Source organism: Argiope bruennichi, chromosome X2, assembly GCF_947563725.1.
Source record: "Argiope bruennichi chromosome X2, qqArgBrue1.1, whole genome shotgun sequence".
NCBI lineage: Eukaryota > Metazoa > Arthropoda > Arachnida > Araneae > Araneidae > Argiope > Argiope bruennichi.
Genome location: NC_079163.1, coordinates 60,446,107 through 60,473,933, shown reverse-complemented (window position 1 = coordinate 60,473,933; position 27,827 = coordinate 60,446,107). Strand labels below are relative to the sequence as shown.

Genomic DNA, 27,827 nt, shown 5'->3' with positions numbered 1-27,827 from the left:
TAGGTAAACAATATACCTTTATTTCGCTAGAATAAAATAATTCGCTAAAACGAAGGAAAAAAAGCTATCTTCTTTATTTACATTTTATTACTAAATGTGTATATTCTATAAAACAATTATTTTTACTCGTGATGTCAAATCTTATTGTGTCTAACTGTTTCCTTTGAATGTACAAAATCAGAATAATTAATTTGGTTCAGGAAACTGCTTTAAGTTCACACAAGTTACGATCTTACTGATGTATATATCATAACTTGTTTTCAATTTTTGAATCACTGTCAACTATAACACTTTTTAAATGATTATCCATATTTGATTTAAGAACCTGGGGCCAAATATGAACAAATAATTTCGAAGTTTTATGGAAGGACTTTTAATCACAATAGAAAGTTCGGAAAAGAGAAGAAATATTTAAAGGCTTGTGATCCTATAGTAGTAGTAATCAGTTAGTAGCTAAGTAGCTTCTAACTAATAACAGATAGTTAAATAGCTGTTAAGAGGACTCTGGGTTTACATAGAATGCAAATCCATGTCATTAAACGTAGTAGAATAATTCATAATGTTCTGTTTTGAAGCCTATCTATAGGCGAATATCTACTGAAACCATCTGTATTTAATATTCTATAGTATATAGTTTAATTATTTCTATTAATACTAAAAATGAAAATGTCTTTCTGATCTGTCTGTCCAATGGTACATTACAGACCAGACTGTTACAATTAAAGTTATTGAACTTGATATCTTCTTAAGATGCCAAAAACATTTTACACCAAATTAAAAAAATCAAACACTCATCTTTTCAAAGATATATTTAGTTTTGCCATTTACCTCCAATTTTAAAAAATATTTTTAGGTATGATTTGCAACAATAGTTTCATTTGATGAAATTTAAATCAGGCCTATTTCCTCTCTTCACTAAAGGTTTAAATCGTTTGTTTTTCTTTTGTTTATACTAGTAAGCAATTAAACTTTATAAAAGATTCAGGATTTAAAAAAAAAATGTTATTAGGGGCTATGAGTTTGTTTAATATAGCGCCTTGGCCCTTAAAAATAAATCATCAGTAATGTTTAACAAAAATCTGGCATCATCAAAATTTCTCTTCTGTAAGTTGGCAATAGTGTCAAAAGTACAGATTTTCATCTTTACGTTTTGTGTTGTGTGTGTTTAGATTTTGAACTGCAAGTTTCCGTTCAAAAGGTGTTTCGATATGGCCGATTTAAATCCCTTTTCGAAAGTGTTACAGAAGCATGCTGGTCGAGCTAAGGAGAGGGTTAGTCCCATTTGATTTTATTTCTCTATTTTTTTTATATCATCAAGAATTGTACTTGCTTATTTTGAGGACTTTCGTTTTCAGAATAGATCCATTGGAAGCTGGTATATCCTTGAACGAATAAAAATATTAAGGTTATTTATGGAAGTGATTTATGTATTGTCGTTTAGTTCAATCATGAATTGTTTTCTTCGGTAATACTGTTGAATGTTCTTCTCTTGTGAATTCGGTAATACTGATTTTCGAAATTACGGAAGAATCTGTTTTGATGTTTACAATATAACTGAATTTCATCCTTCCCAACATCAAATATATCCATATTAATATACTCAGTGTGCATCAAATACTCGTACTCGTAGAGTAAACGAATATCAATACTCATAGAGTAAACGAAATGTTATGTTTTTAACTAGCGAATTGTGTGACAACTTATTTATTGGGAATTATCAGAGTTCATTTTATTTCCAATGTTTGATAGTAAATTTATCCAGATTAGGCCTTATTAATTTATTATGCTTTGCTTTTGATTGTGGATCATTTCATTGTGGTTATATTAACTTGTGAACTTATGATTTCAGTCTAGCTGATATACTTTCAACTAGTGTTTTTTTTTTTTTATTAAATTTTTATTTCCAAAAATTTGTATGCAGTTTTAGATTTCAAAAATGGTTTTTCAAATTTACGAAACTTTATCATCTGTTTTCTGACTTATGGTTTTGTGCCTGATTTTATAGTATATTCTCTGTTTATATATTATGTTTGTTATTGGAATTGTAAAAAAGTATGTGTAAATATTGTACTTTTGTGTCTAACTTCAATAATTTTATTTACTTGAACAAATAATAAAGCTTTAACTTACTTTCTTGCTAATAGATGCCCTTTTCTTGAAATGAATTGATACATTTTATGTGAAAGAAGTTTGTTTTAATCCAAAATGTAAATTTTTAAGTGAAATCTTTTTTATTACTACTTGAAGATGTTTTTCATTTTTGCTTTTTATGTAGTTTCTCTCTAATTCAAGTAACTTCATATGATATAATTTAACATTTCAATTTTATTCGTATATATATTAATAGAAGCTTTTCTTTTACTTTCAACAGAAAATTATAGCTGAATTTTATAAAATTTTGCAGAATAATATCAAACAATAATTGATTTCTGTGCTGTTTAATTTTAAAGTATAGAGAAGGAAATCATTTGAATTTAGCTTTATCATTGAGAGTTATTATTTTCTTCAAAAATAAAGTATTCAAAACTAGTCTGAAATCTATTCTACATAAAATATTAAAAAGTAGTTTTTTCTTTTTTTCGTATTAACACTGTTGCTGCATCAATAGGTTTATTGTTACTTATAAGCAACTTAATTGTTTATAAAGAAAGTAAATCAGTATGTAAAATTATCTACTAGCTGATCAAATCATATTATGCTTTAAAAGATCATTGGTTGTGATCATATTGTGAAAATTAGAATTTTGCCAGTAGAATACACAAACTTAGTTCTTACAAATATGCGAAGATTTGAATTCAATGTTATTTTTAAGTCTCAGTTTGATGTTGATATTTATTCTAAAATTAATCAAAAACTCTTAAACTATTCAGAATTTCATTAATAGTAAAATTAAAATTTACATATAGTTACTTTAAAAAATTTTTCAAATGGTTGTTTTAGAATACCTTTTATATGTATAATACAAATCGAGAATTCTTATGTCCTTTGAATGTTTTCATCATTTGATAACCTGTGAAAATGTTTTTAAAATTACTTAAAATGTTCATTGAAAATCATTTGGGAATTAATTTTTAATTATTGAATAATTTTATTTTAATAGCATTGAGGTTGGAGAAAATTTTACTGAATTTATTAATATCGTATATTGATAAACTGTAGTATAGGGTTGCAAGGAGAGTTGTACAGAACAATATTGAACCAGCTATCTTTTAAATACTCCATTGTTTGCCAGCAAAAATAGCTAGTCTTGTTTAAGCGGTAAAAATCCATTATAATTAACCAAATAATTATTTCAATTTATTTGTTTTTAATTTTTATTAAATTTTGGAATTTATTTTTCTATTATGGTATTGCATGAATTTTTTTAAACCAAAAATTGAGTGTCTGTGTATTAAACTTTCTACTCATTCTTAAGTGCAAAAAAATGTTAGTTTAAGGCATACAAGATTTTAATGTTAAATTTTTGTTATTAATTTTGTTCAATATTTCTCAATCATTACATTAATAAAAAGCAGTATTAATCCTCTCGCTTTGTAATTCTTTTATCAAAATAGGTTCAAAAATTGCAAAACGTTTCCTGCCAGACATCTTTCAGCTTTGAAAAGGATGTGCCAAATGCTGTAAAACATGCTTGTATATTTCGCAGAACCATGGACAACTAACATTATCTGTTAACTTAGATCTGAATGAAACCAGAAAAGCCAAAATTGTACCATGAAAGGAAAAATAATGAGTTGCATTAAATAGCCGGGGAAAAAAAAATGCATCCCTGTGGATATCACGAGTTGTGCAAATTTTGTTACTTTTACATTGTCCGTGCAAATCGCGTCATACGCAATGAGAGGTTTAAAAGAATGAATAATGATTGCCTTATTTTTTTATACAGCCATTTTTGACTACCAGATTGTTTGCAGGGTTGATAAACTTTTCAATTAAATATTTTATGTAACTTGATCTTGCTGACTTGGCAAAATATTTTTTAGCTACAAATTTAGATAGATATATAATTCATACTATTTTAGAAGCCTTATGCTAGTCTGTTAATTTTACTATGCTTATCCTTTATTATTTTCTATTAGCTCCCTAAAATTTTTAAAGCAAACAAAACTATCTGCTTTTCTAGCTTATTAATAATGTAATATAATTTCTAATCTGAAATAATGTAAAATTGCTTTCTTTATATTAATAGTATGTTGTAAATATGAATTTAAATTTGTTGCAGATTCTTCTCTGATTTAAGAAAATAGGTTTGCTTTCCTGAAATCTACTTTGCTAGGAATTATTTGTGTTAAGGACAGAAGTTTAATTTCCTTGTTTTGCTTATTTTATAATTTTTTATATTAATGTCAATGGTAATTCGGATTATAAAACAAAAGCAAAAAATATCTGCTATTTTAAGGACTTATATCAATAACTTTATGGTTCCTTCCAGAATTCTTATGTTTTTTTTATTATTTGTAATATGTTTTATATTTGTTTAGGATTCTTATTAAAAAATATGTTTAAAATGATTAATTTTAATTTTTGTTTTAAAAAAATAAGTTTAAAATGGGTTTTAAAAACTGTTTAAATATAGAAAAATAAAATGGTATAGTTTTAGAAAGATAATTTTTTGAATTTTAAGATAATATAAAAATTATTGAACTATACTATTTTTCAAAATTATTATGAAAAACACCAAAATTTTCCTGAATTTTTAATTAAAATTCTTAAAAAATTGCTCTCATATATATATATTATTCCCACCCTCTAAAGTATGTATGCTCCAAGTTTGGTAGTCCTAAGTCAAATGATCTAGCCTGTAATATACCAATACACATTCTTCTTTATTATAAGTAAAGATGTGGTTCATAGAAATTGGTTGTTTTTAGGTAAGTTTGTTAGAATAATACATAATGGGAAATATTCTGTTGGACTGCTTACATGTTTGCAGATGTGAATGCTACAGCATTCATTTTTATTATATTGTAAAATGTTATGAATGCTATAACATTTAGATTTATAATCTTGCGTATATTTCTGTGTGGCCTTAATTTTTTTAAGTTGATCTTGTACTTTAAAAAAACAACTATTTGGCTCATTCGGAATTTTCATTATGTTTTGCCTTTTCTTAAATCAGTTGGTATAGACAAAAAAAAAAAAAAAAATCAACACTTACATTGTATCTGTAAGTTTCATTGCTTCAAAGGCTTAATTAATCATATGTCTATTTTTGCAGCTCATCAGCTGTCCATGAATATGTTAATTATTCAGTCATATTATTTATTATCGTCATTTATATTTTATTCATATAAATTCTTGTGAGATTTTTTTCCATCTTCCTAAGTATTCAGTGCTGTTAATATCGAATAAAGTTTAAAATTTGCGGATGTAAAATGTGTGATGCTAGTGATATTGCCAAATCAATGAATAAGCTCTTTATTTCAAAAGATTTATAAACAGCCTTCATGTAATATGAGCCAGTATTTAGTTGCATTGACTTGCTGTTATTCATTTGTCTTCTTTTGAAGACAGGACTTTTCATTAAATATTGTTAAGTTGTAATAATTCAAATGTTAACTATTAAGGTACAAAATATTGAATTATATAGGAGAAATTATAACTATCTCTTAGTGTATTGAAAATTATACTGAAATCTTGATTGAGAGTGTAATTAATCAACACTTAAAATGAAATGCCATATATTTTGTATTTATTTAATTTTTCTGATTCTAGCTTCTTCAGAATTTGGGAAAGGCCGATCGAACTACAGACGAAGATTTTGATCTCCATGTTAAAAATTTCTCTAAACAGCAGGTAATTTTTATTTACAAACTTGTCATGTTAAGCATAAAGTTTCAGTGATCAGTTTTAGTTGACATTCTTCTTAAGAAAATTATGCATGGAAAAATGGTCTTGTGCAAAAGATATAATGAGTAAAATATTAATTTTTACAGATATATTAAATAAAACCTGATAAAAAATTATAAGCTAATTTTGTCATTGCATGATTAATTTGATTGGAATTTTATGAAATATGAATTTTATTTTTTAGAAGCTTCATACTTCATTATTTTTTAAATAAAATATATTATCTAAATAATTATAATTTTGTATGTATAATTTTAATTTTTTATGTAAAAGTTGTATTTATTTGCCCTATTTTAAATATTTTGTTTGTTGACAAGCTGTTTTTTATAGTGTTCTCTTACATTATGATTCTTAGTCCTTTTTTTGTTGTTGTTGTTTTTATCGGCATATGTCTGATAAGCTTTATTGTTCTAATGAAATGCAAAATATTAAAGATATTATTGTATTTAATTATCATGCAATTAAACGTTTGATTTTTTTTTATATAAATTCTCATTTGTTTAAATTTGTTTTGGTTTCTTAGAATGCTGTGATGCGATTACATAAAGAGTTTAAGAATTATTATATGTGCCTTAGGGGTATGTATGAAAGCATAGAATTAATATTTTTACCTTTCATATTTCTAATTTAGTAGAATTTCATTTTCTCTTATACTATGAAACTGATAGCTGAAAACTTTGCAGAAATTGGTGCCCAAATGCACAAATTGGCAAAAATGAATAAATAAAAAAAAATTGCTTGTTTTTTTCTTAGTCATTAAATGATTTGTATTATGATAATAAAAATGTTTTATGTTTTATTTCACCTGAATCCTTAATTTTGTGGGACTTACAATTAAAGAGCATGAAAGGTAATATATCCCACCCTTAATATATAAATTTTGTCTTGCTAAATTTTTCATAATAGATAAAGATTTGCAAAGATTTTTTTTGTAAATATTAATTTTTTTAATATGCTATTATTTCAATTGATGTTAAATTGTTGCTTCTTTTCCTTACTTTTTCCACTCCTTAAAATAATATTGCATAATAACCAGCACATGAATGCGTCATTTTAAAATTTACTTGTTTCTTGAATATACATACAGGCAAAACAAAGGAATTTTTTTCCCAGTTTTGAGTGACAACTCTGTTATTAATTCTTGCTAATTCAAAGCTTGTACTTCCAAAAAAAAAAAAAAAATGCAAATAAAAAGTTTGTAAATGGCACTTCAAGAATAAAGGAGGAATTTGACAAACCTATTATTATTTTATTTTTCATTTCCAGACTTTTGGAACTAAAATATTCACACTTTATTAGAGTATTCACTAATAAAGATATTTTTTTAAATCACATAAAATCAGTTTATTGCTTTAAAGGGGGGTAATACTTTTTTAGGATGCATATTGTTCCCTATGTTTATTATTCTATTCATTATCCTTGTATTTTGGACTAGTATTGAATGCACCTATGAGCTTCCTTCCGTCTTTTTAAAAATGCTCTTACATGCAAACATTTCATGACATTAATGAATCACTTTCTGTCATTTCCTCTTTTTTGTAAATATGTTAAAATAGATTAAATAAATCAGATTAGTAATTCTGTTTAAGTATTTATCTTAGATCTTGTAAAAGAAAACTTGATATTCTAAGCATTTGTGTGTAAAAAAAATAATTTGCATGGATAAATTGATGAAGACAATGTTGCAATTTTAACTGCTAGTTTTTGTTAAAAGTAGAATCACTGATATAAGATTATTTTATGAGAAATATATTAAGTGTTCCCTCCCCTCCAATTTAAGCTATGCAAGCTGCAAGAAGGAGCTTGATGGATACCGTGTGTGAATTGTATGAACCTTGTTGGGATGGTGTAGAGCAGTTTCTAATCAAAACTGAGGTAAATTTTGAAATATAATTCTTTTAAATTTGAACCTATTTCAAAAACAAATTTTAATTTAATTATGTTTTTATTTATGTCCCATTCACTGCAGTTTTATTTTTCTTTAGGTTTCTAACAAAAATTTTGAAGATTTTTGTGACAAAATAAATTGTGAACTTGTAGCTCCAGTTGGGTCTTATCTATTCCAACTTCCAGAATATAATGTAAGTTTATCTATTTAAGGAGCTGCATACTGACCATAAAATATATTCTAATTTAGAATGTGTTTAGGTATTTTTTGGAATAGTTTAGAAAATTTTATATTGTGCAAACTCTTTGTAAAAATATTGGGGGGGGGGGGCTTCTTATTCAATGTTCATTTTCTCTCCCTTATACTGAAGGTAATGTTCTCCTTCTGTGTAAGATACTATTGTCTGTTAATTATATATTTGATAAATTGTGACAGGATCTTGTTCCTACAATCACTGCTCTTCATCTTCTAAATTTGAATCTAATGCTGCTATCTAAATAGAACGTAATATGAAATTCTCTATTCTTTCTTTAATAATCTTCCGTAACCTTTAGTGTGTCTACATATATAGTTAGTCCACTATAAATATATTAATACTAGCCGCCTTTGGCGACCAGCCGGTTCGCCAACCTTAATGTTCGTTAAAATTTTAATAATTAAATATTTTATGCAATTTCTACTTTAATAGCTTCTTCATCAAAATATTTTAAAGCTTCAAATTTTGATTATCATATAATTCATTCATAATATTATAAAGGCCTTCAGTCATAACGTAATATGTATCTCCCTCATTTTCTGTTAGCAGCCGTAGAATTTATGCTTTAAATTAAAGTGGAAAGAATTTATCTTCAATTAATATAATAATATTTTTTACTGAAACAAAGCATTTTTTTATAATCTGATTACTGAAAATAGAGTCACTCAGCATTTAAACTTTATGGGCACTAAAGAATATCTTTTTTAATTTATGTAATATCTCAAGAGTTGGTTAACAAAATTTTCTTAGATTCATTATGAGCAGATCGATTAATTAACAATGTTTAAATTTAAATGCATCAAACACTAAGAAAATAAAACGAATCGTTTAAAATAAACGGTTGAAAACAGGTTTTAAAAAAACTACTTAAAAAGCGATGTACTTAAAACTATAAGCATATACAAAAAATATATAACTAACATAAATACAATTTACTTACAAAAGCATGCAACTAACCCAAAAATTAAATCATCCATTGATAACGTTGTCATGGCAACAATCAGAACAGAATGCGCATGCGTGAATTTTCTTCGCCGGTTACGTAACGCAAATACGTGATTTTTTCTACGCCAGTTGGGGTAACGCTATGCGGATTAGAAATTTTTAATTTCCTTTATTCTGTTTTATTTTAATTCAAAAGTACTTCAGAATGAATCTGAAAGATTGATTCATTAACAATGTTTAATTTTAAATGCATCAAACATTAAGAAAATAAACAGAACCGATTGAAATAATACGCCGAAAAATATTAACCCTAGCCTCATTACTGTTGGGAGAAAAAAAGAACTAAAGCCTAAATCATTTGGCGTTGATGAAAATGGAAGATTATTTTGGCGGAAAAGTTGGCGGTGGAGAAAATGGAAGATTTTTTTGGCGGGAAAGTTAGTTTTTAATTAATAATTAAAATTCTAATTAAAAATTCGAAAAAAGAAACCCCAGGTGCACATTCCCAACCTCCAAGGTATACATGTACCAAATTTGGTAGCTGTATGTCAAACGGTCTGGCCTGTAGAGCGCCAACACACACACACACACACACACATTGAGCTTTATTATAAGTATAGATTAAATCATTACTTTCATTATCAGAATAATTTCCAATATTCATTGTATTCGGCAGAATCCATATGAACTTATTCATTATTATTTAAAATAATCGATCTTATTATCTAATATCCTTGATGTATTAATTCATAATTTTGTATGGTTGAAATTCATTTCTGTTTCAAAATTGACATCTCGAAAAATCCTCATGTGGGAATACCACCCACATAACTATATCTGTTATTTTTATATGCAAAAAAGTGTAAGCTTTGAAAGGAAGCATTTTTTCCTTAAGGAAAAGGTCTTTTTGTGTGTCACAACTTTTTTTATTTCTTAAAGATTAACTGTTACTAAATATGTTTAAAATCACAAAATTCTTTTTTATTTTGAAACTTCTTTATTTGTTATTATTGCAGAATAAAATTAATAAGCGGAATCGAAAACTTTTGGATTATGATAACTCTCGACACAATCTTCAAAATCTTGAAACTATGAAAAAACGTGAAGAAACCAAAATTGCCAAGGTATGTCTAAAGTCTTTTTTATTGTTGTTACAAACATTTATTTAACTGTCATATCACTTTTTTTCCAACTTAAAGTGTTTGAAAGTTTTTAAACTTCAAAAAACAGTGTTATATGTTTAAACTTCAAATGCATTTGTGCTATTTTAATCAAATACTATTTTTTTTAAAGCTGTGTATTTGAATTATTTGAGTTTTCTGTTGAAAGAATTTATTTCTTTTAAAATCATGTGATTTTTAAATGTTTAATTTGATTTATTGTTTATAAATTAATTTTATGAATCCATTTCTCTTGAAATCTTGTGGTTAACCAACTGAAATGTTTATTTTTTATTTCATGATCTATAGCTCATATGATTTTAAAATAATCAATTATTTTAATTATTCAGTTTTACTTTTAAAGAATGGTAATATTTAAAAGTATGTTTTAACTTTTTGCATTTTAGACCTGTAATAATTTTGTTAGTATCACAGCGGATACTGATGCAAAATGGATTTTTATGGATATTGATATTTTAAATAAAGAAACGTTCAGATTTTTTATGTAGACCCTATTGCTCTCTGTAAAAGCTAGAAGTAGGGGTTTTATTTATTTTAAACTTAGCTTTTAGTAACTTAATTTTTCAGTATAATTAATATTTGCGGTGAGGTTAACAGACTTAGATGTCAATGGAATCATAAATAATCCATTAAAATCTCCGAGTTTGCAAATGTTTGTTTATTTTGTCTTAATTTTCATAAAAACTAAGGCGTTACTCCTCCGACTTGATCTGTTCATTAAACTCCTAAGATTCATATTGCGATTCTTTTGGGATCACTATTTGATCTCGTATCACTCGCCTCATAATTATGCATTTTCGCTAGTAATAAGAAGTTATAAGTACATTCATAACTGAAAGTAAATTTATTCAATGATTCCAAATTGCATAAACTGCTGACATTTTATTCATCAGTTTCTAAAATTAAATTAACAGGTTTATATACATATACTAGCAGCCTTTGGCGACCAGCCGGTTCGCCAATCTTAATGTTCGTTAAAATTTTAATAATTGAATATTTTCTGCAATTCCTACTTTAATAGCTTCTTCATCAAAATATTTTAAAACTTCAAATTTTGATTGTCATATAATTCACTCATAATATTATAAAGGCCTTCAGTCTTAACGTAATATGTATCTCTCTAATTTTCTGTTAGCTCCCGTAGAATTTATGCTTTAAATTCAAGTGAAAAGGATTAATCTGCAATTAATATAATTATATTTCTTACTGAAACAAAGCATTTTTTTATAATATGATAACTGAAAATTGAGTCATTGAGCGTTTAAACTTTATTTGCATTAAAGAATATCTTTCTTAATTTATGTAATATCTCAAGAATTTGTCAACAAAATGTTATCAGATTCATCAAGAGCAGATCAATTAACAATGTTAAATTTTAAATGCATCAAACACTAAGAAAATTAAACGAATCATTTAAAATAATCGGTTGAAAACTGGTTTAAAAAAAACTACTTAAAAAACGATGTACTTAAAACTATAAGCATATACAAAAAAAATATACAACTAACATAAAAACAATTTAATTACAAAAGCATACAACTAACATAAAAATAATTTAAATTAATCCATTGATAATAGTTATTAACAATCAGAACACAATGCGCATGAGTGAATTTTCAACGCCAGTTACGGTAACGCAAATGCGTGAATTTTTCTACGCCAGTTGGGGTAACGCTATGCGGATTAGAAATTTTTAATTTCATTTATTCTGTTTTATTTTAATTCAAAAGTACTTCAGAATGCATCTGAAAGACGGATTAATTAACAATGTTTAATTTTAAATGCATCAAACATTAAGAAAATAAACAGAATCGTTTGAAATAAGCGGCCGAAAATTTCTTAAGCCTATCCTCTTTAGCGTGGAAAAAAAAAAACAAGTCTTACTCATTTGGCGGTGGGGAAATGAAAAGATTTTTTTTGGCGGAAAAGTTAGTTTTTAATTAATAATTAAGATTCTAATTAAAAATTCAAAAAAAGGAACCCCAGGTGCACATTCCCGACCTCCAAGGTATGCATGTGCCAAATTTGGTAGCTGTAGGTCGAACGGTCTGGCCTGTAGAGCGCCAACACGCGCACACACATTGAGCTTTATATATATATATATATATATATATATATATATATATATATATATATATATATGAATTGCTATAAAGCAAAGGTATATAATTCTTAGATGCATAAAAGTCAAAAGTAAATTTACTTATTTTTCCCTCGTGTTTAAATGTATTTCATCAAAATTGATTGACATAATCTTAATAACATTGAGATAATCGCCGAAGACGACAAATATTGTTAAAATTAATTTAATCATGGCAATCAACTTCAATGAATACGTCTTATCACTAAAAGATACCATATTATTCTAATTATTATAATTCTTAAAAAATTATAATAATAAGAAGAATTTGGTTAATAATATAATTATTTTAAATTATTAAAAAATAATGATACATTATTCTGAGTGATTAGTTGTACTTCAAAAGTAGCGAAATTAATTGACGACGAAATTTGTCTATGCTCCTGTAGTTCGGAAACTTCATTGTGTAAACTTAAACGTATACACATCTATTCTTTCTTTCTCAATCCGTCCACATCTTCATTTGAATGATTTTTCGTCAATCATTTGCTCTAACTTCTGATTTTTCAGCCATTTGGTATTTTAATCAGAACTGCTCGATTTACACTCACTCCCCCCCCCCCCCCGTATTATCCATCAACAACAAAAATAGCTTTGTCTCAGTTTTCCGCCTAGGTGAACAGGTGAACAATTCGAACGTGCCAAAGCCTGATCAACAAATCCGGCTTGATTTTGCCTCTACATAATCATTTTATATTTATAGATTAAATGTGCTATAATAAGTATTGTCGTCTAGTCTTTAACCTGCAGGAGCTTACTTTTACAAGGAAACAAATAATAAAAATATGTTTAGTTTTTGTTTAAAAATTTGATAATTATTAAAATATATTTGTTTGCATTTATTCAAGTTATTAATGATTTTATTGCAAAAAATATAACACCGTAACTCATAGCCATAGCATTTTGATGTGATGCAATATTTTAAAAATTGGTTGGATAATTCTATTTTGCAGTGATTAGTTTTAGTTCATGAGTGTTTGAAATAAATGAATATATGTATCTTGATGAATATCAAATTTCGTATATTGCATGTGTAACTCTGAAGTATCTTTTCTTAATTTTAGCAAATAAGTTTGATTTAATTCTGTCACAGCTATTTCATGTTTATTATATTCCTTTCAAAATATGTATCTAACCTTTTTGTTGTGTCCTTTAAAATGAAACAGCAAATGTATTATGTTTATTACTGTAATGAAATACTTATTTTACTAACAAAAATTTGCTTAGATTCTCTGTCACCTTCCCACAAATGTTTCACATATTTAATGCTGCTGGACATTCAATAACCAGAATAGCAAGCTTTTTAGAAAGATTTTAAAAATTGTTTTAAAACATTTATTTTCAGCTAACTTAAAGTATTCTATTTTTATAACTTTTAATTTACAGCTTTTGCTATCCTTCCCCTCCATTCATAATTTGTCATTATTGAAGTTGCATATATATTCACTTTAGACTTTATGTAATCAAATATAGATATAACCATTTTTATTTCACTGGTTATATTTAGTATTACAGCAGTTGATTTGATCATAAATGAAAGGGAAAATATTAAATTATCTTCAAGAATTAGACACAAAGGAGCATTTCCTACCAAATAAACTTTTATTAATATGGTGTAGTATTGTAATTGAAAGTAGAGTCAGTAATTTAAAAAGTGATGTATGAATTTATTTCATGGTATTTTACTGCATTATTACATAAATTGTGTATGAAGAAATTTTTATGCACTCGTTTGTATAGTGCATATAATTTTAAAGGAATTAAAGCAGATATCATTGAGAAATTCTCAAATAATTTGACCTAAAAATTTTTTCTTTAGGCCAAGGAACAATTAGAAGAAGCTCGCAATCATTTTGAGGTGATTAATTCTGAGCTGCATGAAGAACTGCCTGCTTTGTATGATAGGTAAACAAACAAAAAAAAATGTTGAACCTGGCGTTTTAGTATTTTCATTTGACAATTTAAAAATTAAAAAACATTATAATTGATAATTTTTGCATTTGCTGTCTTTCATTTTTTTAAATATTTAAATGAATTTTTAACTATGCATTAAATTTTTAGCCGAGTGTCTTTCTTTGCAACTCATCTGCAGAACCTCTTTCAAGCTGAAGCTGATTTTCATAGGCAGGATGCAACATTATTTTTAGAAATGGATGGCATTTTAGATAATTTGAATCAAGCTTATAAAAAAGGAGCTTTTGTTGAAAAACCTAAATTATGCATTGAGTAAGTTTTAAATATGTTTGCTCTTGAATCTGGAAATAATTTATATGTTAAGCTATAAGCAATATGTATTCTTCTTTGCTTCTTGTATCTGTACTATGGCCCATATTCAGTAGGCAAATGCTAATTTTTGGCATCTGGAATTAATGGCTCCGGCATCTCAACGGCTTATTTTAAAACATAATGCGATCAAAAGTGGCGCCAGGTGAGGCTGACCTTGAAAATTCTTTGAATTTAATTTTTGCTCTTGGTCCTCGGAAAAAGTATTTGATTTTTCCTTAGGTCCTTCAAAAATAAGCGAAATATGCATCGTTTTTTTATTCTAGGACGGAAAAAAAATTCTATTGAAAAATGTTCTACGGATTCAGATGGCATTTTTCTTGGTGGGAGGGTGAAATGAAAATTAAATTTGAACTTTTCTTAATTCTGAACGCTTTTTACCGCTTTCATGTGGAAAACTGTTATTTAACCTATTTCAAAAACCAGTCTGAGAAAGATTTTTTTGTTTGGTTTTCTTTTCCAAATTCTATTTTCTGCACCTTCTCATAATCGATCATTATTATATTATCAGAAATCGTAGAATAACATATTTTTTTTTCGGTCCGTGAATTCGAACAAATCCAGAAGTACTTTTAGTGATTTTCGTCAAATCTGTTTTTTTTTTTTTTTTTTTTTTTACAGAGTTGAATTTTTCGAAAAATAATGCAGATCACTATATGTAATTTTTGCTAGATTCCTTTAATACATCTTTAAATGAATTTACTAAAGTTTCAAGCCTTTTATTTGAACGCAAAAGACCGATGTTCCAACTTTCCCACTCCACCTCTAATTCGGTAACGAACTTAGTGGTTTGTTTGAGAACCTCCTCTCAACTTAAACCAATAAAATGGCTGTTATGTATTTTTTTCCCATGTTTTGTCATTTTTCATAACAATTTTATTGGATTATTGATTTTACCATAAAAATTCCACTAAGAGAAAATGGGTATTGATATGAAAGAGTTAATACTCAATCCTTTCCCTGTGTTATTTGAAAAGCGAAAGGGGTGTGTGCAATAAGTAGGAATAGCACACAAAGAAGGAATCTTCAAAAGGCTCAGCAGCTGGACAGTGTAATTATTCTTATGCTATTCTTTTATCTTCACTATGCTTGGTTCTTGAAATGAAATTATCTTTGAAGTGTGGGAAGAGTTAATGCTGTGGAATTTCTCTTAACGAGCATAATTCGCTCCTGAATTTTTAGTGTTATGCGAAACATTTTTTTAACAACATTTATGTGAAAAATTGGCTAAAGACATTTGTTTTTGGCTACGTTTCAAAATTTGGCAAAAATGAAACACAACACTGTTATTAAATGAATGTTTTGTGCATTGTTTCTGCCTTATTAAGGTGATATTTCTCAGCCTACAATGCAATGATTTCTCGAACTTTCAGCTTCGAGAAACTGAATGTATGGAACAATTGTTCCATACATTCAGTGGAAATTTTCATGTTTTACGAAAAAATTGGGTTTGAAAAATATTTTATCTGTCTGGATGAATATTTCATCAGTAAATTGGAATTTTCGACTGATGAAATCCAAAAGGAATTTTTGTCCTTGTTTGTATGTGTAGCTAGTTTTAACTTACATGGGATTTTCAATCTCTTTCGTATCAAGTGTATAGTATTTAATCAGACTTACCAGTGACAAGACAGAAATATTCTTCAAATTGTTAGAGAATTGAAAACTTTCCAATATTTTTTAGAGGACCAGATGTCTAGAAAATTAAGTCCAAAAAAAGAAGAATGTAGCATTAAAAGTTGAAATGGGTGCATATATAACACCAAAGTGTGAATCATAAATTTGATGCAAAATACAACAAAGTTCCTTCCATGTCAAATGGAAGTTTCTCTCATCATTAAGCAAAATTACCCAATCATTTTTTACATTCTTCTATATAGACTGCACTTTTATCATTTTTAATAATATAAAAAATATGGTTATTGGCTGTTCAAAACGTTCAGTCCTATGAAAAATAATCTTCTTGAAGATCTAAAAACTTCAAATAGCATTTCTTTGATTTTTCAAATAAAGATTCGTATACTGATATCAAAAAAGTTAATGCTGGATTCTTTGGGGACAAAATGCTAAAATGGTTTTTCTAATCAAGGAAAAAAAATGGAAAAACAGCCAGCAGATTTTAAATATAAATGTCGGTACTTGTACATTCATTCTCTAAATTTGAGATAAATTCTTCCTCATTTATATGCTTGCTAGTACTAAGAATGTTTGCATATAAAGGAAATGGCATTAGATGCTTTGCTGTAACAAGGTGAAAGCAATTTTTTCTGTTCTTGTAAATTGCAAGCACCGACAAAAAGATGGTTCTGGTTTAATAGTATTAAAGAAATTTTTAAATTAAGTGACTAATATTTCTTTAGAATTTGAAAATTTTGAATTATTCTAAAGTCGAATTAGATGTTCATCAAAATACTGAAAAAAATCAAAAGTCTTATCAGAAATTTTGGGAAGTAGTTAAGGTTCTGAAAATATAATCTCATGGTCAGATCATAGTTGATAAAGGATTTTTCTTAAATAGTGAATAATTTGAAAAACTTGAAAATGAACAATTCCTTTCATCTGAATCGAAGAAAATACAGTAGAGTAATAGGTAACTTTAAAATCACAAAAGTTATGTATGTAGGAAAATGCTCTCAATAAATATGTCAAAAAGAGAACAATCAAAGTTAATAATCTCAAAATGGTGAAAACATAAGAAAAGGGAACACATTGCAGTTAAATTAAATTATTTAAAATCAAAATGACGAAAATTGAAAATACCATTTTTACACTGTAGAAATCTGCAAGTAAATTAACTGAAAAGGCAGAAGATTTTCAGGCCATGTCAGAATCGAGACACCTAACAAAGCAGTTTAAAATATTTCAATGAGACATTGTTATCAGTTTCATTTGTTTAAATGCAGATAAAGATTTCTTTATTTGTATCCATATCTTGCGTTTGCCCATTTTTTATATCAAACACTTAAGTCATGTTAATTCCATAAGTGATTCTTATGGATTAACATTTTTTATTGAATCTTCTTTCAACAAAAAGCACACAACTTCTTTCATAAAACACAGCTTTTCCTTGAGTACGAGTTTGAAGTAGCAGTTTTTAAAAGTTTGTGAAATTAGCATCTATTAGTTATGTGGCAATTAAGTTAAGGGTGCTTGCATTGTGATCTCAAAACCCACTTTGAGCTGCAATTATCTTATTAATTGAAGACGAGGGTAACTATAGTGCTCTTCTCTTAAACGTTTACAAGCAGTAAACACGAAAATTTATTGAATCTATATGGATATTAGTAGAGAAAATATTTAAATTTATGACTTGCATTTCTATGTCTAAAATGTTATTTTATGTTCATTTAACTTTTTAAAAAAAGGTCCTCAAAAAATCTTATCTCTCCCCCCCCCCTCCCGCTCACTTGTATAAAAGTGGGAATCCTGTCTGGACCACTATAAAAGTGGGAATCCTGTCTGGACCACTGTCAGGGATCACCTACCCCTTGTTGGGGCAAAAAAAAATCTTGGGAAATTTTCTTCAAGAAGAAATTTTTACAATTTTCTCCCTATTGACATTTTTTTCTTTATTTTACCAGTAACATTATGAGATTTACTGAGCACACATTGATAGCTGAGTCTTGGTTGCTATTAGATTTAAAAATCTTGATATCAAGAGTCTCCAGTAATGTTTGAAGACGGCAGGTATTCTTGCTTTTGGACAAGTGTACCACTGAAAATCACATGATTTAATATTTGACCTGGAGAAAATTCGTCGTATTATAGCAAGGAAGTAAAATGCATCTAAACCATAAAAATTACAACTGCAGCAGTATTTTTCTAGAATTGCTTAAGCATTTTACAAAATAAAAAGGCTAATGAGCATTCCTTACTCTACCAATGACAATCTCGTGTGAAAGAAATTTTTCGGATTGCTAAAATTACATGTCCTCTATCATGGCTCAGAATAAGTCTCAAAGTGTCATGATCTTTGGATAGCGCAGGTCAAAAAAATTAGATTTGTATCATATAGCTTGATAAAATGTATCCCAAAAGCCAAATTCTGTTGCATTAATGTTGTCATGTTTTCAAATAAAATATACTCTATCTGTTTTGTAATGTCAAATTTATTTATAATTTTAAGATCAGTTTTTAATGCTAAAGATACCTTTGGATATCTTGAATGCACACAAAACTGCATTATCTATTTGTAAATATTCAAATTAAATGTTTTTCTCTTGTATATATATATAGCATATGCTCTAAAAATCTTACATGTAAATCCTTGTGTGGATTGTAGTAAAATGATAATATTAAAGTGTTTTTAAAAAAATAGCTGAAATGTACAAATAGCGAAATTGTAATGTAGAATTAATTGTCATTCAACATGTAGTAGCTTTATTTCTTATGCACACATTTATATTTTTCCAGAATATATAAATATAATAATTTACATGTTTAAAAACATGTAAATAATTAATTTACATGTTTAATAACTTAATTCTGGTATAAATAAGTACTGTTTTATTTTTAGAAATAAATAAATATTGGTGTATTTCCTACCTCTGAATTTAGGTATATATTATCATAAGTATATGATAGTGAAACTGATGTAAAAAATAAGTATAAAAAGTGGTTAATCCATTTTATTATTAGCATTTGTATTAACATTTTATTTTTCTTTGTTTGATTATGTAAGGTTTCATATTATAAATTATTTTGAAATATGTTTCTAATTTCAAATCATAAATTGACAGCTTCTACAAATGAAATTTAAAGTTAAAATGCTGTATTGAGAATCATATTCTTCATTTGGTTGATATTAATTTATTTTCTAATTGAATTGCATGAATTATCGATCTCATTTACTATCTGAATATATAAATTTATCCGTTAAAAAAGGCCATAGATGCAGTTATTACTTAAAATTGCTTTACTAGCTGTTAAATGATGGTATAAGAAAATGGGTGTACAATTATTTAATTAAATAATCAAATCTAAATGTTGAGATTTGATAAATGTTTGCAATTTGTGAGGACAAGAATTTATTTAAAATTTTTGTTTACATTTTTTTGTAACGGTAAATGATAAATTGGCTGTATAGTGTTCAAATATAAACGAACTGTTTTAGCATGCTCGCTGTCATGACTCACGCCTGTAATTCAGATCATCTAATTAGAAAATGGCAGGCAATTCGCACACCAGACTACGTGTTAAATCAATGATTTATAACTTATATGATTATAACAATTGTAAGGAATGTTGTTAGTCAATGCTGCTGGAATATTTTTAATTTTATGTTAAGAATTTTAATTTACATATTTATGCTTCAAAGAAGTAAAATTTTTTGAGATTAGATTAAAGGAAATTTGCGAAAATTTTCGTATACTTAATAGCTGGTGATTTTTTTAAAATATAGTTGTGGTATCTAAACCGAAATTTTCAAAAAAGTTAAATCATGAAAATAACTTTAACAATATTAAATAAAAAATATAATGAGTATTTGTAACATTACTTTATCTGAAAGGTTTTATACAACTGTAGGTACTGTTTTATACAATCGGATTTAATTTAGGCTGTCTGCTACGAAAAGATTCAACCTATTTTTTCCAAGAAGACTTTTAATTGTATTTTACTCATTCTTTTATAGGTCACCAAAGAATGGTGCAGAATCGAAACTGCCTGATCCTGATTACTTTTTATCAAAAGACAATAAGGTATCAGAAAAAAAGGGACAAGAAACTAAGGCTGAAGGGGAAAAAACGGAAGATAATAAAATAGAAGAAATGAAGGTAGAGGAAAGCAAAATGCAAGAAATTGAGGGTTAGTTATTAAGTTTACAAATCTTCTGTAATTTTGTTATTTTATTATTTTAAAAATATCTTAGATTTTCCCATTAGTACCTATTATTAAGTAATTTTTGTTATTACAAATTTTCCATGAACTGTTTGCTAATTTTATCAGTAGAAAATTATAGTTAATCTTATTAAACAATGCTAAACTACCATATTTCAAAACATTAAAATAGTCAAGCTGAAATTTATATGTGTGAAGCTTTCAGAGAGCCCACTAAAACTTCAGCCCTGGGGCCTCCAATAAGCTTATCCCATCTCTGAAAATAGCACCTAATCGGAATGAATCAACAGCAATAGGGTTTAGTTATAGAAGATTTTTTTTTTAAGATTTTTTTTATTTTACTCAAAATTTGTTTCTGTGTTAATTGATTTAAAGGCTTCAAACTCGAATTCATTTCCTCTGAATCTCTAATATTCATGATTTGCAATATTAAAAAAATCTTTTATTATAAAATAAAATATTTGAGAACTGTCATATTCCTGCAATTGAGAGTGACATTTTTAATGTAAATTGTAAATCTGAATATTAAACCTTCAAAAATAATGATTAAATTATGTGGAAACAGTTTCCACTCACTGATTAATTTTATAAATAAAGGAAGTTGTTAATAGTAAATGTTGTAAGAGCATTTCTTAATTGTGCAGTGAAATTTCATCCAACTGCAAACTTCCACATAAATAGACATAGATTCTGAAACATCGCCCCTTTATTCTCTGTAGCATTTGATTAAATGTAAACCTGGGAATGTGCTAACTGGTGGATATTCAGAACTAAATTCTCTTTTTGCCTAGACTTTTGGGGTGCTCTGAATTACTAATATTACAAAGGAACAAGACAGAAACTGAAGTTTGTGTCTTAAAGACCAAAATGAAACGCCAGTCTTATTCAGTGTCGGATTCCCATTTGCCACTCAGGAGGTCATTGGAATGGAGATAACTCGAACCCACAATGTTTCTATATCCACAAAGGGATTGAAAATATTCTTTACTTATATGGAACTTCTCCTGCCAGCGTATTCCATTGCCATTTGTTGACTGGTGAAATGAATTGCAATGAGAGTCTATGATCTTTCTAAATTATAACTCTACATTTCTCGTTGTATCAGTTTATTGAAGATGTAAGATATGAAAATATGTATTAAAAGATAAAGCATATTTAAGATTTTAAATTTTTATTCTTGACTAGGCAGTCTCTGACTAAAATTTTCAGTTCATCTAGATGTTTACAATTTGTCAAATTATCAATTTTTTTAGGTGGTAGAATTAGTATAGATTTGTTTGTATTTCTTAATTGTTCTGAAACAAAATTCAATGGCCTTTAAAAAATTAGAAATATTTTAAATATCTTGAACTTTCAAGTTTTTGACAAATTGTTAAAAGATAAAAAGCTCATAATTTCATGTCCAATATCTAGACTTTAGGAGAAAATATTCTTTGTTGACTACTACTACATAAATCTAGAAATCTTAAGAGTTTTGAATAGCATTTTAATGAAAATTATAAATACTTCTTTATAGTACAAACAGTTTAGAAATCAATTAAAAGGATATATATTATATTCAAGATATTAAAAGGATTAGGCATGTCCACTTTAAATATTACATGTGCTAACTAATTTAATTTTAAATAAGTCGGACATGACGCATTTCAGTGTTTTCGGAATTGAATTTTATCATTCTTCAAATTAACTTTTTTATGTAAATATACTATATAATATTTTTAATATCGCAAGCACTTTTTGTGTAAATTATTCATTTAATCACATTTATTTTACTTCACATTGTTTATCTTCAGTTTTTGATTGATTATTTAATACAGTTTACCTTTTTTTTTTTCCAGCCATTAGTGCTAAAATCAGATATTTGAAGTAAATATATATTATATTTTTAGCATTATGTATATCATGGGTTGTACATTACTGATTTGTTTGTGGAGATGCATGCAGTATTGAAATTTAAATTATTCAAAGAAATAGTTTCATTGTTGTTTATACAATTTTTTAATATGATTGTTTTTATTTCTGCTTTTATTCTTTATTAGTTATTTTACAAACAAGCATGTAGATTTTTAAGTTGATCATGCCTAGAATGTATTGAATTTTAGTATATAAAGCTTCCTTTCCACAACTTGAATTGCGATCTAAAATGGATTGTCAATAATATGTAGTAACCTGTATTCGTGCTGCTCTTTACTATACAATTTTTAATGTTAATTTTATCATGCAGAGTTAACAGTTAGTAGGTGAAACTATTAGTAATTTAAGATATTATGTAAGGCAATAAAGTATTAATAGTTTAAAACTGGATTGATAGTGATATTTTCTGGGATACTGTGCATGTGAGTGTAAATTGTTTTGTTTACGGACGTCTGTAGTCATGGTATTAATTACTGAATTACAGACGCTTGTTTTGCGATTTTCCCGTTTTTCCTTAAAATGTTTTTATGCTATTTAATTACTGAAATATTAAGAGAGCATTGTGAAACTTTTATTATTTCATTGCAGATGCTTCTTCTAATTCTGAAAGTATTGCCTTTTCTACTCCTCCTACGACAGCAGAAAGAAATATGAATTTGGAAATGCTGTCAGAAATATCAGCAAGTGAAGAAATAACTGAGGTATTCCATTTCAGAAAATTTTAGTAAACGCTTGTGATTTCTTTTTATGTAAATTTGAAATCTGTAATTTAGGGTGAATAAATGGGCTAAAAATAAACCTAACAGTTTACAGATTGCTTAAGCATTAATTGTCGAATTTAAATGGTTAAAGTATAAACACAAACTCAGAAAAAAAAAACTTTTTTTAAAGTATGTTGGGAAAGAAACGCTCGCTAGAAAAAATTGCCATCGAATGGAAGATGTTTGTTGCATTGAAGTGTAAAATTTCTTGTGCAGAGGTGAAAAAATTCATGAATATTGAAGCAAATTAATAGAATTGTGTCTAAGCCACCTGTGATGTTGAATGCATCTAACTGTGATTGTATAAGAATCGTAAATTAACCTGCAAAATAGCCTTCTACGCTTTCTGCAACTATTCAGTAAAATCAACAATCATTGCAGGAATGAAGTTCCTTCAAATCATGTTCCACTCATACTATATTGGTGGTAGGTTGTGCTCAGAGTAGAGTGATATGATAGGTTGCAGATACTGTACAGGAAAATCGATACGCTTAACAGACTTCTAGAGATACATTCATTATGTATCCTCATCTAATATATGACTCAGCATTCAGGAATATTCATCATCAACATTCAGGATAAAAAGAGACATCCTTCTCTCATTTGAAATCTCCCTCCAACAATGCTTGGAGTTGATACTCTTTGTCTTCATTCAGAAGTACTTGTCAGATGCCTTTCATGAGCCATTATTATTTGCAGAGAAATATACAAATGTCACTCGTGAGCATGACTGCATTCTGTACTGACTACAGTCTTCTTGGGTATTGCTGTTGGTAAATAGGCAATAAAGCCTGTGTAGTGGTTGTCTTTTGTTTCACTAATTTTGCAAAACCCTGGTAATATTGTGTTATTAATTTGGTGGAATTAGCTATTAACCTAGGATGGATGCTAGTAACCTATTGTATGCAAGTGGCATCTGGATTCTAGTTTTGGGAAATATAATTTCTTCCTCTTATTGTCTACCTTTCTCCTTCTCCCCAACTTTTTCAGTTATACCTAATTTTATCTTTGAGGCATTAAAAATACTTTTTTATGCTGGCATCTGATATGCACTATTCCATTGAGCATCGCCTTATCATTGCATGTTCTTGCAAATATGTGCTATGAAACTTCATTTTCGTTTCAGGTAGGTTCAGTGGAGGGGACAGTATTTATAGGTTCCTTAACCAATTCCTTTCTTGTTTTGGAATTTTACTTTCCCTGAGTAAAGCAAAATTCTTCTTTACAGCTGAGAGAGATAACTTTTCTCTCTCTCCCTCTCTCTGTCTGTAATTAATATCTTGTATGAAAACACCTGGCATAACATGTTATGACTTCATGAATGAATGTTTCTGTTTCTATGTGTGAACATGTTGTTATTCATTGAAATATGTACCATTTAGTAGAAATACGTGATTTAAAGCTTTTTTTAATACTTTGTCATCTTGTTTATATTGCATTTAGAGAAATCTTAAGTGTTAAGGAAAATAATTTTTTTATATATAAACTTTATTTAAAAAGCGTTTTTATTGGGGAGTTTTTGTGAAAGTGCATGAACAAAGAAGATGTTTGTGGTTTAAATAATTGTCCTTCTCTTTCTATATGTGTGTGGTATGTATCAGTTTTCATTTTTAATTAATGATTACTTGCATCTTTTTATTAACTTTTCATCTATATTTTATTTTTAAAATACTTTGCAGGAAGAAAAATCTGTTAATAAAAATGAAATACCACCAGGAGTTAATGTTTTATATCAAGTTAGTAATTCTTTTTAATTCTTTATAGCATTTTATTGTTTTAATAACAATACCGAAATGTCATTTCAAATCTGTTTTTAATCGAATACTATATTATTATTTCAGGTTCAGGGCACTTACAAATATACTGCTGAGGATGTTGATGAACTGTCATTTAATGTTGGTGATATAATTAATGTGGTTGCTTATGATGATCCAGAGGAACAAGTATGTTCAATGAACCTTTAATTTTCTAGGTTTATATGTATATGAAATTAATTATTGTACTAGGAATTTGAAAAACAAGTCAAATTTTTATATCTCGGCGTATCAGAATGTTGATGTTTCCATGAAAGTAGAAAATAAATTTATTGCCATGCTATTCAGAAAATAGAATTAAAGACTTATATTACAATTATAAGAATTTCTCGGCTGAATTTTTGCCCTTTATTTTTTAATAAATAGGCTAAAAAAATTACATTATATATATGTAAGCATATAATTTTTTAATCAGAGCGCAGTTTCGAAGACAGTGAAGAGACTTTCGATTTCTTGATGTCGTTTTATTTCAACTCGGGAGAGGCACGCATTATGTACAAGCCGGAGCAACGAGCACAGACACGACACAGAAAGAAATGAGAGGAAAAGCTCATAAACCTTTTATCCCAGGCCTTATATGCTGTGATGTTTTAATAGAGATTTCCATCGCATGTCAATAAAAAAAGCAAGGGAAACACAGGGGTCTTTTAGAAGAATTTGTAATGTCAGTGGTGCTCATCCCTTCACACAGAGCGTGTGAAGGTGCCGGCGTTTAGCCGATTCAGTAATTTTATCAAGCCTTCCATGAATTAATTAAGTAGAGGGAATGGAATTGGATCAGGAAATAAAAGAATGAAATTACTATGGGTTAAATTAAGATAAAGCTTTGGAAGCTAATTTGGATTAAATTGAGAGTTTAAAATATCATTACACATATATAATGTTATTTAATATTAATTTAATGACGTTTACTGATGAAATGCTTGCAAACTGCTTGAAGTTTCATTAAAATATGTGAAATTTCGTCATTTTTAAAGTTTAGCAGGCGCATTTTATTTTTTTAAATGTAATTTATTTATAAGTATTTGTGTGGTCATTGCAATCTATTTAATATGTAACATCGTATTTCTGTAAGTTAATTTTTTCTTTTGTTTTCTTCAGGAAGAAGGATGGCTTATGGGTATTTTTAATGGAAAGAAAGGGTTATTTCCTGCCAATTTTACTACTCGTATTTAAATAAGTAGAGGTTTTTAAATGTTATTTGCAATATCTATGCAAGTGTACATTGTGATATTTTGAAAGCCATTCCTTGTTTTACGGATCTGTTGTAGCAAAATATCTATACAAATATATATTATTAGTTGTGCATTGTATGAGTCAGCTTTGTATTTTTTTTTTTTTTTTTTGTGCTCTAAATTTGTATGTAGTTATGTATGAACTATACTGTATTGTATTATTTGATATTGTTTATTTTGGAGTTTAATGTCCACTGTGTGGAAAAAACTATTTTGGTGTTTTAACCTTTGTCGTGTTCTGTTTAATGAAGGCAAATACGTGGATATAATAGATTATATTTTTCATATTAATAAAGTATCGTCCTTTTCTTCTTTGAATTGTCTGTTATTTGTGTAATAAAATTGTCGTCGATGCATAATTGTTCTTTTGTTATCTATTGATATAAGGCAAGATTGTATTAATATATGATACAACTTGTAAACTTTAATATTTATAGTTTATTCTTGTTTTAAATGATGACTTAAATGTGTGGGTCCAACTTCGTACTGAGCTCTATATTTGGACCAGCCATATTATTTTTTGTATCTAGATTCCCTTATTTATAATGAAGGGTTTTTCAAGAACCCAAATTACCATAAGCATTGCCATTTCATCGTTAATGATACTCATACAGGGTTTTTTTTTTTTTTTTTTCTTTCTTTTTGCAGCTATCTTATTCATAATATTTATTTCACAAGTATTTTTTATGTCATCTATCATTTAATATGTTTACATTTATTTTTATAGGATTGGTAAAAGTTTAAAGGATATGCTGATATTTTTGGTATGCGGAACATCAATTTTATTGATGTAAAGTATTTTATCTTGTTGAAAATTAGTGCCTTAAACAGTGTGATGACCTTTTCTGATAAAATTTCTTTGAATTTAATTATTTTAACTCCATTTTAGTGTGTATTTTTCACTTGGACTTGTCTTTATCATTTGTACTTTCTCCTTCAAATATCATTTGTACAAAACAAGTCATATATATATATGTATGTATATCATTTTGAAATGGTTTTATTTCTATTGACTTTCCTTGTCTTATGGAGTTGATTTTGAATAATTTAAAATTTTTATATGTATCTGTAATTATTTTAATGCCATGCATAAAGTCACTATCTATTAATATTATTTTGTCCGCATTGGCTGTTGAAGTTCAACAATGTTCCTTATTCCAACCTTTTTTAAAACTGTGTTCACTAATGAAAATGTCCTTTCAAATGTTGATTTTTAATAAAATTTTCTCTACATGCTTATTTTTGTTTCAAGCTATAATTTCTAAACTAAATTTTATTACAACTTATTGGATTTTTAAGTGATGTGTTATTGTAGCACATTTAAGTACTTCTGGACAAATGTAAATTCTTCCATATTCGTAGGTAACAAAGGTTTGAAATGTTTCCTATTTTTTCCTTTCCCATGTTGTGCCAAACTTTGAAGTATGGCCAAAAATTGTTTTTAAAAATAAAGCAAGTAAGAAAAGTTTAAATTATTGGTCATAGCTTTATGTTTTTTAAATTTTATATATATTTGCAGATCACAATTTTAGAAAATATGTTGTAAGTGAATAATAAATAAATATCAAACATAAAAACGAATGTAAAAAAAACTATAAGGAAATGATTCAATCATTTGATATATCAGAAGCAAATGTTGGTGTGGTATGTTAGTTTAAAGATAACGATATGACTCATGGTGTATATGGTTCGAAATTATGGGATCCATTTCGAATAGCATTT

The 27,827-nt window shown here is 27.5% G+C and overlaps 1 protein-coding gene across 1 annotated transcript; it reads left to right on the top strand.

Moving 5' to 3' along the window:
• The first annotated feature begins 1,122 nt into the window (after positions 1 to 1,122).
• LOC129960540 (amphiphysin-like) lies at positions 1,123 to 27,462 on the top strand. Its single transcript, XM_056074030.1, has 13 exons — positions 1,123 to 1,271; positions 5,716 to 5,796; positions 6,374 to 6,428; positions 7,631 to 7,725; positions 7,836 to 7,931; positions 9,956 to 10,063; positions 14,080 to 14,165; positions 14,322 to 14,486; positions 20,176 to 20,348; positions 22,884 to 22,996; positions 24,736 to 24,792; positions 24,898 to 24,999; positions 25,972 to 27,462. Exons 1-13 carry the CDS (start codon positions 1,209 to 1,211, stop codon positions 26,044 to 26,046), a joined length of 1,269 nt encoding a protein of 422 aa, XP_055930005.1. The 5' UTR covers positions 1,123 to 1,208; the 3' UTR covers positions 26,047 to 27,462.
• The last annotated feature ends 365 nt before the right edge of the window (positions 27,463 to 27,827 follow it).

Excerpts from the sequence above, each read along its gene's own strand:
- LOC129960540 (XM_056074030.1), top strand. The coding sequence starts at position 1,209 with ATGGCCGATTTAAATCCCTTTTCGAAAGTGTTACAGAAGCATGCTGGT. Across the intron at positions 1,272-5,715 it reads CTGGTCGAGCTAAGGAGAGG|CTTCTTCAGAATTTGGGAAA; the intron begins GTTAGTCCCATT and ends TTCTGATTCTAG. Across the intron at positions 6,429-7,630 it reads TTATTATATGTGCCTTAGGG|CTATGCAAGCTGCAAGAAGG; the intron begins GTATGTATGAAA and ends CTCCAATTTAAG.